General features: G+C 44.7%; 1 protein-coding gene across 2 annotated transcripts; it reads right to left on the reverse strand.

Annotated features, from left to right (window-relative positions):
* Positions 1-3,562: 3,562 nt before the first annotated feature.
* Positions 3,563-10,278, reverse strand: LOC125545020. Of its 2 annotated transcripts, none has more exons than XM_048708855.1 (7): positions 9,792-10,278; positions 7,385-7,525; positions 6,927-7,292; positions 6,046-6,291; positions 5,652-5,744; positions 4,409-4,609; positions 3,563-4,175 (listed from the first exon to the last, which is right to left on the reverse strand). In XM_048708855.1, exons 1-7 carry the CDS (start codon positions 10,179-10,181, stop codon positions 3,960-3,962), a joined length of 1,653 nt encoding a protein of 550 aa, XP_048564812.1. In that variant the 5' UTR covers positions 10,182-10,278; the 3' UTR covers positions 3,563-3,959. The 2 variants fall into 2 exon arrangements, with proteins under 2 accessions (XP_048564812.1, XP_048564813.1); XM_048708856.1 differs by lacking the exon at positions 9,792-10,278 and adding an exon at positions 8,740-9,338.
* Between the last annotated feature and the right edge of the window lie 3,438 nt (positions 10,279-13,716).

Consider the following 13,716-nt stretch of genomic DNA (forward strand, 5'->3'; position numbering starts at 1 on the left):
CATGTAGTTTAGCGCCGGGCCGTGACGACTCGATGCTTCACAGTTTTGCATAGGAAAAGCACTGCGCGGAGCTGACTCTTGGGCATTTAAAGCCGAAGATCTTTCGTAATTCGTACTGTGTATAAACTAAAACACGCTAACACGGCACCAAATCGTCGCGAGGGTGCGCCACTGTCAAATGTAAGTCGCATGCAATGACGTGACCAACGGTGTGAGACAAGGACCATACGTATTCGCGTGTTCCACGCTAGAAGGACCATACGTATTCGCGTGTTCCACGCTTTCACAAACGTCGGGTGTGCACGGTTCGCTTTTCTTTCTTCTGAATAAAGAAAAGGCGATCTAGCTTCTGCCGGCGACTTTGGTCATCGGTGGTGAGGAGGGATCGTCGGATTCACACGTGTGGATTATTTTTTAGACTCTCGTAGTTTAGGTTTTTAGATTATTTATCTTTTTGCTTCGGCGACGGCGAGAGCGGCGCTGAATAAAGTTTCTTCGAATCATATTCCGAAGAGGCGATCGGTCCTGTGATTGGGGATGGATTTAAAAATCAATCTGTTCAAGTAAGGATGGCGTGGCGGCGACGACGTCCTCGTGGTGGACCTATGTCCCCGGGTTCCGCCGTTGCGACGGCGTTTGCTCCAGCGCTGGCGCGAAGCTTGAGAGGTAGTCCAAGAGCGGATGCAGATTATGGTCTGCATCGGCGGCATCTGAAAGATGGTGGATCGTGTGCTGGGTCGTGGTGGTTCGTGGATGGCAGGTATGATTTTCTCCTTCGACGTCTTAGTCGTGTGGAGATGTCTGGAGTTCGATTGGGTGTCGGGGTGTTGCCCCACTCTGATTCGTTCAACGGTAATGGTTTCACTTTTGGTGAACCACCTTCAAGGTCCGCAAAACTGCATATCAGCGATGAAGCCGCTTCGAGCTCGGGTGTAAGGTGATCCGTCATTGTTTCCTTTGGTGGCTTCTATGGTGGTCCCAGAGGCCTGTGACGGGCGTTGGGGTCAAGTTCAAAGGTTTCTTCGGTCTTGATTGTAATTTTACTTCTTGGTTGTTGTTCATTTGTGCAAAGGTTAGCGTTTTGCTGTCTTTTCAGTTTTGCCAGGTCGGTTTATACGTGGCTTGTACTATGATCCTTATGATATAAATGAGACGTATTATCATGCAAAAAAACGCCGGGTGTACGTATTCCATAGTGAAATTAGAGCATCTATAGCTGGACTTGACAAATCCGGCCCTATAAATGTCAGCGGATGCGTTCGGTCGCGACTAAAATAGTGTCGGACGGTCCCTCAAAAGTCATGTCAGGCGGCCACACTCCTCGTATCAAAACCCTCAAATCCATGCACGTCGATCATATACCACAAATTCAGCACAATTTCCACAAAATGCAACAAAACAAAATAAATCATGATTCAACAATTCAGATGAAAAAATGAAATTCAACGTCGGGCCAAGGCCGGCCAACGTGGTGAATCACTTGCCGGCCGCCATCCATCTCGCATCCGCTCCTCTCGCCCCCTCGTACTCCATGCACAAGTTGAACTCCTTCCACTCAAGCGACTTTATGCCTTCGTGTCTAGCAGGCTTGCATCCGCCAACATTATTCTCGAATCCTCCGTGTCTCGAGATGTTGCGTTCTTAAGCTCTATTATTCCAAAAGTCTAGGCCTTCTCGTCCTCCTATTTGGCACACGTCTCTTGCTTCTCCGAATCTATTTTCTCCTTTCAATTTGTTACTTGTTGTTCACTCTCTCTCTCTCTCTCTCTCTCTCTCTCTCTCTCTCTCTCGGTCCCAATCCATCCTCTCTTTTTGCGCATCCGACATGAGCTCGTGACTCTCCTCTTTCTTCTCCTCCTTTGTGGAAAAAAAATGCTCGTGTGCATCGCAGACATTTTACTCGCCACGGCTTCATGGAGGCCCTCCCCTTCTCCCACGTGTTCCCCATCACTTGCCGGTTCTTTGTTGGCACGGTGGCTCGTCCATTCTCCCCTACAACTTCTTCCTCTTTGTCATCCAATCCAATGAATTGTTGGGAGCTTGGCCATCATTTTTCTTCAACCTCTTGTCGTTCTTGAGGTCATCCACAAGATTTTGCCACTTCGGTTTGCCCTTCAATTTCATCCAACAAGAGGTAGGATCGAATGGCTTCTTCTCGGGTTGTTGGTACAAAGTGGCCGTCAACACCATCTATCAAATAATAAGTAATCATGAGAATGCGACAAACAAAACTAGCAACGCAAATGATGGCAAAACGAGCAATTCAACTTACCTGACTTGTGATTCCGATCCCACTTTGATTCCGACCAAGCACGAAAGCATAGTGGCAGACAAACTTGTTCACGTTGTCTTGGATGATTGACCATCTATGTTGGAGAGAGGCCATATTGCGGCTGGTATAGATAGGCTTTGGCTCCACATATTTCTCGTGTTCATGATAGTGCTTGTGGATATTTTCTCAATACTTGTTGCCTTTTTACTCCATACCAGATATAGGATCATGCTTGTGGCCCACCAAGATTCAACCAACAAAAAAACCTCAAAGGTTGTGAGTGTCGGACCTCTTGCCTTGGGTATCTTTGACCTTTTTCCTTGGTAGTATGCGATGTTCCTCCAAAATCATATGTAGGACAATTGGTATCCCCCAAGTCATATTCCATAGGCTTCGTAGGCTCTTGACCCTCATTGATCATGTCCAACATGAAACTTTCATAAAATGATCATGATTCCAAATAAACTAACGACATATGCAACAAATTGATTCAATGGCATATGCAACCAATTGATCAAATGGCATGGCGAATAACAAAAGAAGCGATACAAAATGGAGCAAAAAATGTATCGCGTCCTACTACGACATTTCGTCGAGCGGGGCCTGGGCAGACCGGGCACCAGCGCTGCCCATGCTTGTCCGCACCCGTTCGAGTTGCAGTGAGTGTCACACAGTCTCTAGCGCCTCCGGTTGCGTCCAGCCATCCAAAATCGCCCACTCGGACGTTGGATCATTGTCAGTCACGGGCGGGGCGGATGGCGGCTTCCTTGATGGCAGCAGGGCGGACGCGGGCGGGGCACAACGGAGGGGACACATCCACGTTGATGTCCATAAATTCCTTAGACAAAACTTCCTTCACCTCCGGTTCCAGCTCGCGCTAGCGGGCGCGCCGCTCCCTCCTGGCGGCGTTCTCCACCTTGCAGCTCACCCTCACGGACGATGCTGATGCACCATGCGTGCCGGCGGTGGGCGACGGGGTACCTGACGATGACATGTAGGGTGGCATCGCAGGTCAATCGGACGGCCAACTCAATTGGTACATTGTAATCATAAGATCATTTTATGATAAGATCATTTTATGATGCTTACCCGCCTGATTCAACCATCACAAGTCAGGTCACATGCCAGGGTTGAAATGCGGAGTGAAGTGGGTCAACTAAGAACTCGCCAGTTCAGCTCGCTAGATTTGCTGCCGCAGAGAGCATATGTCAGATGACTCGAATCCAGCATGACCCAATATAATCATATTGTACATTGATGTATCAATTACGACAAAACAGCAACCAACAATTCAACTTGGAGCTTTTACACCGCTCATAGGATGGCAATTGAACAATACGAGCCAAACCAAATAGCACTTCTACATGGTGTACATAGGTTTTCAACCATTTCTAATCAGCTGAATACAACGGTGCACATACATCTTTGTCAAACGTGTATCTATTTTCTGACAAAAACACTATGAATGTTTTCAGAACATGACAGCAGCTGCGAGCCAGATGCAGAGCTTTTTACTATACAATTGTGCCACCGTGGCCTTCCTTATTCGAGGAAGTTGATCATACCTCGCGGCAGGCCGGTGTGCATCATGGAAAATATTCCAGACCTACCGTGATATGTACAGCTGAAGTACTGACTAAAAGGGAGTACAAACAAATCGCATGGGCGCACAGTTAAATATGAGTACTCAGCAGTTCTCATCCCTCACGTAGTCCGGAGGCAGCGATGCACACCTTTCATTCATGTGAGCGTACGGTTCCATGGTGTTGTATCCTGGCAGTTCCATTCGATACCTGCCCTTGATTTGGCAAAACGGGAGCTTCACAGTGTCATCTTTGTTGCACCACGACGGAAGCCGTGTCATGTTGGCTTCAAAGAAGTTCAGGATGTAAGCATCTTTTATCTGCATGGCAATATGGAATGGAATTCACAGGTCATGTGTTTATAAGTGAAAGATTGTAAAGTCATCCAAATCATTAGGTATTTGCCAGAATAGGCAATGCTGATAGGCCAGCATTTCACTCAATCAGTTACTGAGATAACCCACCCTCTTTTTTACTGGACCGGTTTACCTAATACCACCACCTATAAGCTCATAAAGGCTCAAACTTAAGATAAGATTTCAGGATCACTCACCGTGAACTCCGTGACTTCTATAGAGCTGGAAATTGGTTCAAAGAGTCCAGCCTCCTTGTACATCATGAGGACGTAGGCCACACAAGATGCTGATTGGCCATCAGTATAGACCCAATTATCTTTCTCAGGAATTGTTAGCAATTTGTCAAATGTCATCCCACGTTTCTCTGATTCCACTATGATTTCAGGTAGATCAAGACCCTGAAATAAGTGGCACCGTTACAAAGACTACTTAAAAAAGAAGATTGCCATTTAGCATGAGAGAACTGTAAAGAACAATGATTTTTTTGTGCGCGTAAACAAGGTACGGATCTAAAGGTGAAACTAATATTGTGTCAAAACAAGTTAAGCACCTTCAAGGTCAAATTGTATAGTCAACAAAATCAGTTTTAAGCTCCAGTATCTCAAGTATAGGTCCTCGGTATATAATATTTCTTGAACAGCCCTCAGTATGGTACCACGGAATATATAATCCTGGAGAAAACCATTTAGCACACAGATCCTTTTATATACCCCTTTGTTCACACAGTAGGTTACAACGTGTGGTTGATAAAATGAAACTAGTACAGGTATCTCTTATAAAGAGCTGAGAATGTAAATCAATCAGCATTCAATTTTCAACAGGGTTCCATTTCAGAGCCCAACCTGCATTTAAGAGCATTTCAGAAATTTGTACGTCATTCAATTTTGATACTTCACTTTTTATATGACATGGGGCTGCCAAGCCTATTTAAAAAAAAGGTACTCCAATAGAGTGTATGTTAAGTTTTCCAGTAGGCTATAGGAGAATAAACCAAGTTTGCTCTCTAGTTTCACCTCGGACTTCGTGCATGGGTTGTTGGTTCATGGTATATGCAAGTTACTCTCTCTACTCTTTTATTCTGTCACATCATCACATAGCCAACATGGCAAATTATATCGATGATGACATCATCAGTATTGGAGATGCCCAAAATAGATGATAGTGTTCAGGTTTATAGGTCCAGAGTAAATGCCACGGTATCAAAGGTTACTACATTTACATTGTCCATTCCAGCAGGATTGTGGTCACACAAGAGCTTATTGTCACAAACTAATGAATCAGCTAGATGAATTGAACTACCAAAACTGGGGCCAGGTACTACCTAGACAATTAAAAAAATCATCGGGTGCTGAAGAACAGGCATCAAGTAACCAAACCAAGAACGAACTGTAACAAAAACAGAGCACAGCTATTGGAAGTCAATGACAAATTAAAACAAACCTTAGTTCCCAGCCGCTTGTTAAGGGCTTCTGTCCACATGCTAGCCGCGTAGTCTGGTTGAAGCTTGTTCCACACAGTCATAACAGATGCAACCTAAGTCAATCATTAGATTTAGGTTACTACATCAGGAAATAAATCCTGCGAAAGTGCATAGTCCAATCTCATCGGTAATGCTTAAACTGCGATGATATCTGATACTACAATTTATAAATATGAGAACATTTTGTCCAAGAATTGTGCTATAAGGTTAAATATTAATGTTCTAATCTGTGTCATAAACCGTATGCACCATCTAAGCTACGAGCCTCTGAAAACATAAGCCGATGATATACATATGAACTAATAAAATAAACATTAGCAAAATGCTCTTGGAAAACGTATACATAAATCATACCACGTGAGCATCCAATGGTGGTGGATAGTTGTTACTTATAGTATCGATCCAACTGAAAATCATATTATGATACCCATAAGGCTTCCCATTCATTTTTTTCGCATAAATCCAAGCTGCTGTCTCATTAAATTTTGCTCGTAAATCTTGACGTAATGGAAGCAATGCAATCTGAGGATTCGAATCATCCTTTGTTGTTTCAAACTCCCACCATTCTTCCCATGGCAAGACAGCAATAATATCCTCTCCCTGCACAACTCTGTTTGTTAGCTTAATTTGCAAGACTGAAACTGATATAACGCATGTGGCAAGAAATACCCTGCAGTAATAATTTGTAATTCAAGCAGAACAACATCTAAATATGATCAGCACTTGGTAGTAACATTTCCTTTATTTGTCTTCCATACAAACGTTGGAAACATTACAGGTAAAAAACAAAGATTGAAGACAGTTTGCAGATATAACTATACCTATAGCCAGTAACAGCAACGAGAACATTATTTTCTGGTGAAATATGCACATTCTACAGAATGCTTTTAAAGTGTGCCCCTCTTAATATGGCTGAAATAACTAATACAGATATACCATGCAGTGCAAATTCACTATCTATATTGTCAAATTATTCAATAAAATAACTGATAATTTGCAAGCATATAGCAGTTCTTCACTTCTCATCCTTCTAGGCAAAAAGGAAAGGAATTAATTCATTTAGATCAAACTATGGGATCTTACTCAGTAAGACTGCTGTAACTAGTTAATCGAAATGACAGACAGCTAGTATCTACAAGTGTCATTTTATCATGGCTATCACATAGGGCAATAGTTAAAATGTTGGATCTTTACTATTTTTCAGTTCTGATACAGTAATGATCTTGTACAGGTACCTCCTCATTTTCATGACCAGATTCTCCAACCCACAGCTTTCCTTCAGAGTCCCTGAGGCAAACTGCAGTATGGCCTGCATAAGCTCCGGTAACCCACTTCTCAAGGGTTTCAAAACCACCCCAGCGTCCACGGATTTTTGATAAAACCAAAAAATCTCCAGATTGGATGTCATCCGGATTTAATTCTGAAACCCATGGTTTTGGCCGTTCCTCAAAGGTCGCACCCATATGCTTTTTGAGAAATGCAAGGTTTGCATTCTCGCCCCATCCAGTATTTGTGAAAAGAGGGAAAACATCCCAGAGTGCTCTGAGTGTCCCGATTGTTCCTGACGGCATGAGGAAGATGGACACTCCATTATGTTTCACCTATTTTAAGATAACAAAACAGCGCAATTGTATCAACAATGTTAAATATCAGTTGTAAACAGAAGAAGCACCAGTTACTACAAAGTACTTACATAGTCATATTCCGCCTTGCTTTCCCATTCTTTGATTTCAAGGGTATGCTCACGGCCTAGAAAGTAGTAATCCCATGTAACACGGTATGGAGTTGCAAACACATACAGATCCATGCAAGTCCAGCTATGTGCTTTCGTTGTCTACAGAGAGGAAAGGTTAGTTTCAAAATGGGTAGCAAGACAAGGAAGATGTTTGTATAAAGGAGGGAAAAGAAAAGTACTATTTTAACTTGTACTCAGGGTAGTATTTAGCTTTCTAATCTAAAATCGTAAAAAAGTTGAGCAATAGGCTTCAATTGTGCAACCCACGACCTTTATAAACAAATGAATACTGCCTTTAATCTAATAAAAACAAGACAACAAACATCATATGGAAGATAATTCTGGCTGCTGAAAGTCAGAACACACATGGATTACATGAATACCCAATATAAGTCTCAAGATGCAAGTCGGATTTCCCCCATCCATCCTTACGGCATAAAATTGATGGGAACACATGATATCTTGCTCTTGTATGCATTGTACTATGGATAGTATTTAACAATCAAGCAATAGGTTGGAACATCATACTGCCTTTCAATAGTAAGTAGCAAAATAGTTTGCTCTCAGTGTTGTTAGGATTGGAAAATAGTATGCTCTCTGTGTCGTTAGGAACAGCCTTTGGAACAGTCGTTAAGGGAGAGCCAGTTAATCAGGATAAAAAGTTTGAACCACTCTTCTAGTGGACCCCAGTTGCTGTCAGCATGTAAATTAAGAATCTATTTGAAAAAAGAAAATATCAACCTTAAGCATCCATGTGGACCTTACTGATTAAAAATCCCCATTTATGACTGCTTCGAGTTCTCATCGCTGAGAATTGCAATTCCCTATAGTGCAATTATAGCTTTCCAATCTGAATGATGACATGATGCTAACAGCCATGAAACATGATAGAACAGTGCATGTACTTTGCGGTGATTATAATTATTTTTTTAGCCCAATCCGTATAAGGACTAGTTATGTTCCCCACAATTATAAACTAACAGGAACCAAGTTTTGATCACGCAAGGGGACACAACTAAGAAGTGTACTAAAAAAAGCAACAGCTACCATAATTGAGCTATAATGAAATCAACCCATTTACCAAACCTACAGGCCACTGCTCAAAACTACGAATCCCTGTGTTCGATATGGCGATACTGGAAATACCAAATCGTGTCAAGATCGTTCCTGCAGTCACGGATAACAAATCAAACCAACTGACGAGTTCCTCATTACCTCACTAGGAGAGAAAGTAGTTCTACCATCCACCCGACCGAACCCAAAAGCGAGTATAATAATAAGCAGCGCGAGGTGGGTCTCGCACCGGCGTTCACCTCGAGATGGACCGTGCCGCCCCCGAGGCCCCCGTCGGTCCCGTTGGCGTCGCGGAACTCCATCCACGCCCGGTTCTCGTAGAAGCAGGCCCCCTTCCATTCCGCGGCGCGCGCGCCGTCGCTCCCCGGCACGCGCGCGGCGCCGACGAAGGCCGGCAGGAGGTCGGCAGGGCCCCGCAGCGCGAGGCGGCGGAGGAGCGGCCTGGCCACCGGCCACGGCAGGAGCGGGAGGAGGTCGCCGGGGAGGAAGAGCGGCCCCTTGAGCAGCAGCTGCGGGAGCGGGCCGCGCGAGGCGGCGAACAGCAGGGCGGCGACGAGGAGGGGGAGGAGGAGGAGCCTGAGTCTGGTGGCTCCCATGGCGGGGGCCTAGGGTTCGGCCGCCGCCGCGCCAAGGAATTCAGATGCGGGGGGGATTGTGGCTTGAAACAAAGGGGGGAGGAAATTTTGTGAGGTTTGCAAGGTTTGCTTGTTGGTGGCGGCTCCTCGCTCGCTTGTTGCTTCCGTATCGAGTTGACCGCCGTGCTGCGTTGCGTGCGCCTTGCTCGAGGTAACAAACAACAACGACGACGGTTCGAGGCTTGCGATGCTGTTTTGCTCCATTTTCCAATTGGTTCAGTGTTTCGTAGATACCAAGCCAGCGAGAATCGTTCACGAGGCGGATCAAAAATGGTTAGCGCGTATTTCTGGCATATTCCAAGGATATACACTGCTAGTACTGTCTTGTTTGCACAAAAAAAGTGGAGTGGTAGTACAAAATTGCGACGTGTCATCGTCATGAACTCTGGACACGGCAGTTGAGGATGCAGTTAAGTGGCGCGCGTGTCACTCTCGCAGCCACGACGCATTTTCATTTCTATCCGCAATCACATGGGAGGATAAATAAAAGAAGTAAAATCCCGTCTCCCGATCTTGATTCATCAGAATCAGAAATAAAACAAAAAACCTATCCGGAAGTTAAAAAAATGAGGAAACGCCTATCCCGAAGTAAGCTCTGCGGCAGTTCGTGGTGACCGCGCTGTGCGGCGGACTTTGTGGGAAGCACCGTGCCGTACCTTGAGGTGGACCGTGCCGCCGCCGTACTTGGAGCCGGAGTCGTTGTGGAAGACCAGCCAGGCCTCGTTCTCGTAGAAGCAGGCGCCCTTCCAGCCCACGGGCGCGGTGCCCGCCTGCGCCGGCCCCGCCGTCGCCGCGCCCACGAACACCGGGAAGATGTCCGACGCGCCGTGGAGCGCGCGGAGGGCCGCCATGGCCACGCGCCGCGGCAGGAGGGGCAGGACGTCCGCGGGGCTGAACGGCAGGGCGGTGGTCAGGATGCCGCCGCTGCCCGCGCCCCACGGGGCGCCGCCGTCGTCTGCGCCGGAGGAACGGAGGAGCAGCACGGCTGCGAGCGTGGCTGCTGAAAGCAGCAGTAGAGACACGGCGGCGAGCTTGGAGACTGCCATGGTGGTCTGCGGTTGGGGGAGATTTTGATCTGGGAGCTTTTTTTATATGCGAGGAGGCTGGTGGTGTCGGAAACGCACTTGCGTGTCAAAAATGGCCAGCCAGCACGGTGAAGACAGCAGAGGTGTTTGGTACGCAAATGTTTTTGGTTGTACCGTGTGGCTCTGGGCCCTGGAGTTGTTTCACCGTCCAATAGAAAAGCTTGCACTTAATGATACTCCTTGATTACTCTAGTTGTGTGGGGAAGATGTCAATTTAACCGTAAACACACTTGCAAAACGTCTGCTTGCAAAGAAAGTCTTTTTTAGAGGTTTTGAGGAGTTGAGAAAAAAAATTGAGCCATGAGATTTTTTCTTTTTTTTTGCGGAAAAAAGGGTGAGGCCATATATTAAGTATCACAAGTCCTTAGAATGCACACTTAGAGAAAAAAAATACATCCAAATTCTTAGAGGTGCCAAAATCTTCTTCCTCCTGCATTAGAGGCGGCCCACTGTGAGATCGATTTTTTGTTGGGCCTCGGCCTCAGCGGAGCATATATGTTCAAACCTTTTATAGAAGCAGCTTCACAGCTACTTCTTGCGAACCAATCTGTGGTTAAATGGTTAGAGAGATTGTGGTATTCTCAGCCCACCAGGGTTCCAAATCCTGGTGCTCGCATTTATTTCTGAATTTATTTCAGGATTTCTGACGATACGCATTCAGTGGGAGGAGACGTTCCCGTCGACGATGAGGTGCATACGGTGACTTCGTAAATCTCAAGATGATATGCCGACTCAGTCTTTCGAAGGTGCTCATAGGGAAGGGTGTGCGTGTGTACGTTCATAGGAATGAGTGTATGCACGTGTATATAAGCGCTTGTGTCTGTACTGATGTTTAAAAAAGCTACTTCTCTTGTGAATTTATTTGGTCCCTTAGTATATGTATTACAAACGTTATATGTATTACAATGATTTTAAAAAACACTTCTCTTTGTAATTCACAGCTACCTCCTTTCTCTGAAATTATTTGGTCCCTTGGTATTTTGGGTCAAATTTTGACCTTGGATTTAACTAGCAAAATATAATCGTATACCACAAAAGAGGATCACTGCAAATTTCTTTCGAATACTAATCTAATGATATAATTTCCATGAAATATAAATTACATTTTAGTATTTAAATCTATGCTCAAAATTTAAAACAAAATACGAGGGGTAATAAAGGGAATGGAGGAAGTACCACCTTAACCCCGAAGAATAATTTGACACAATGCTTAATTTCTGCCTTAGTGAAACTCAATTCAACACTAAAAATATATGGGAAAGCTAGGGAAACATGGTACGCAACAAAATTTATGCTACACGATCACACCAGGAACACTATGAAGATTGTGGTAACGATCAAACTCACCGACGAGCAGAGTGGTGGAAGCAGTGAAGAGTCGGTGTGTAACATCCCAATTTTCAATTTGGATGTTATACATAGGTCATCATATGCATATCATATTTTATTTGCATATTTGGTTGGGATCCTAGAAATCTTAAGCAACTTAAGGACCCAAGGAGAGAGTTGGGGATTTCATAAGTTTTCATATTTGAATTTTCTCAAATTTGAAAAGGGGATCAATTTAATTTTTATATTTTCCTCTAAAATTATTTCCGATATTACAAATAAAAAGAGAGAAGATAATATGACTTCTTCAAAAGAAAGGAATATTGGAGAAGAAAATTTCAAATCAAATTAAAATTTTATTTGGCTTTATTTGCTATTTTATTTGAATTTAGAAAAACTATGCATTTTTGAAAATTGTATTTTTAGGCCAAAAAAAGTTCACTTTGTTCTAGATAATAGGTTTAGGCGGCGAAAATTGTTTCTGGTATTTTTAGATTTTTTATTAGGATTTTTCTTCGGGCAAAATTTTATTTAAAAAAATCTTCTTCCCGCCCGACTGAGCCAAAGGCCCAGCCGAGCAGGCCGGCCCGCCTGCGCGCCGCCGCCGGAGCTCGAGTTCGAGACGGACTCTGCCCCGGTGCCCCCTTCCGCAAGGCAGCTGCCCCCCCCCCCGCCGCCCTTTACAAGCGTTGGACCCCGCCCCCTCTCCCTCACCTCGCCCCGCACCGTCCCTGTAGGATCGAAAGTATGTCTAGAGGGGGGTGATTAGACTACTTGACCAAATAAAAATCTAGCATTTTCCCAATTTTAGTTTTTGGTAGATTTTAGCAACTTTGCACAAGTCAAGCAATCAACCTACGCATGCAATTCTAAGAGGATAGCAGCGGAAATTAAAACAATTGCATATGAAGGTAAAGGGAGGAGTTTGAGGGAGCAAACGCAATGTAGACACGGAGATTTTTGGTGTGGTTCCGATAGGTGGTGCTATCGTACATCCACGTTGATAGAGACTTCAACCCACGAAGGGTAACGGTTGCGCGAGTGGAGGGCTCCACCCATGAAGGGTCCACGAAGAAGCAACCTTGTCTATCCCACCATGGTCGTCGCCCACAAAGGACTTGCCTCACTTGGGTAGATCTTCACGAAGTAGGCGATCTCCTTGCCCTTACAAACTCCTTGGTTCAACTCCACAATCTTGACGGAGGCTCCCAAGTGACACCTAGCCAATCTAGGAGACACCACTCTCCAAAAGGTAACAAATGGTGTGTTGGTGATGAAATCCTTGCTCTTGTGCTTCAAATAATAGTATCCCCAACACTCAACTCTCTCACACATGATTTGGATTTGGTAGAAAGAAGATTTGAGTGGAAAGCAACTTGGGGAAGGCTAGAGATCAAGATTTATGTGGTTGGAATGGAATATCTTGACCTCAACACAAGTGTAGGTGGTTCTCTCTCAGAAAATGTATGTTGGAAGTGTAGGCATGTTCTGATGGCTCTCTTCACGAATAAAGAGTGGGTGGATGGGTATATATAGCCTCCACACAAAATCTAACCATTACACACAATTTACCAAACTCGGTCGGACCGATTTAGTTCAAAATGTGAACGTTAAGATTTTCGGTGGGACCGACACGTCAACTCGGTGGGACCGATTTCTTTAGGTTTAGGGCATAACGTAATCTCGGTGAGACCGATTTTGGTAATAGACTAACAGAGAGTTGGTCAGGCAATCTCGGTGGGACTGATTTGCTCTTTCGGTAGGACTGAAACGTTACGAAAGAAACAGAGGGTTTGCATTGCAATCTCGGTGGGACCGATCGCTCATCTCGGTTTCACCGAAACGTTACGAAGGGAAACAAAGAGATTACAATCCCATTTCGGTGAGACCGAGATCCCTATCGGTGAGACCGAAAAGACTAGGATTTCTGGCAGTGGCTATGTCAAGAGAACTCGGTGGCGCCGGATAGAGAATTTCGGTAGGACCGAGTTTGACTTTTGGTTTGGGACATATGTGGATATGAGAAAGTAGTTGAAGGCTTTGGAGCATATCACTAAGCATTTTGAGCAAGAAACTCATTAAGCAACACCTCCCCCCCTCTTGATAGTATTGGCTTTTTCTATGGACTCAATGTGATCTTGGATCACTAAAATGATAAATGTAGAGT

Source organism: Triticum urartu, chromosome 3 (genome assembly GCF_003073215.2).
Source record: "Triticum urartu cultivar G1812 chromosome 3, Tu2.1, whole genome shotgun sequence".
NCBI lineage: Eukaryota > Viridiplantae > Streptophyta > Magnoliopsida > Poales > Poaceae > Triticum > Triticum urartu.

Coding starts and splice junctions, on each gene's coding strand:
- LOC125545020 (XM_048708855.1), bottom strand. CDS start 10,181: ATGGCAGTCTCCAAGCTCGCCGCCGTGTCTCTACTGCTGCTTTCAGCA. Junction 4,610..5,651: donor ACAAGCGGCTGGGAACTAAG/GTTTGTTTTAAT, acceptor CACTTATTTCAG/GGTCTTGATCTACCTGAAAT. Junction 4,176..4,408: donor TAGAAGTCACGGAGTTCACG/GTGAGTGATCCT, acceptor ATTGCCATGCAG/ATAAAAGATGCTTACATCCT.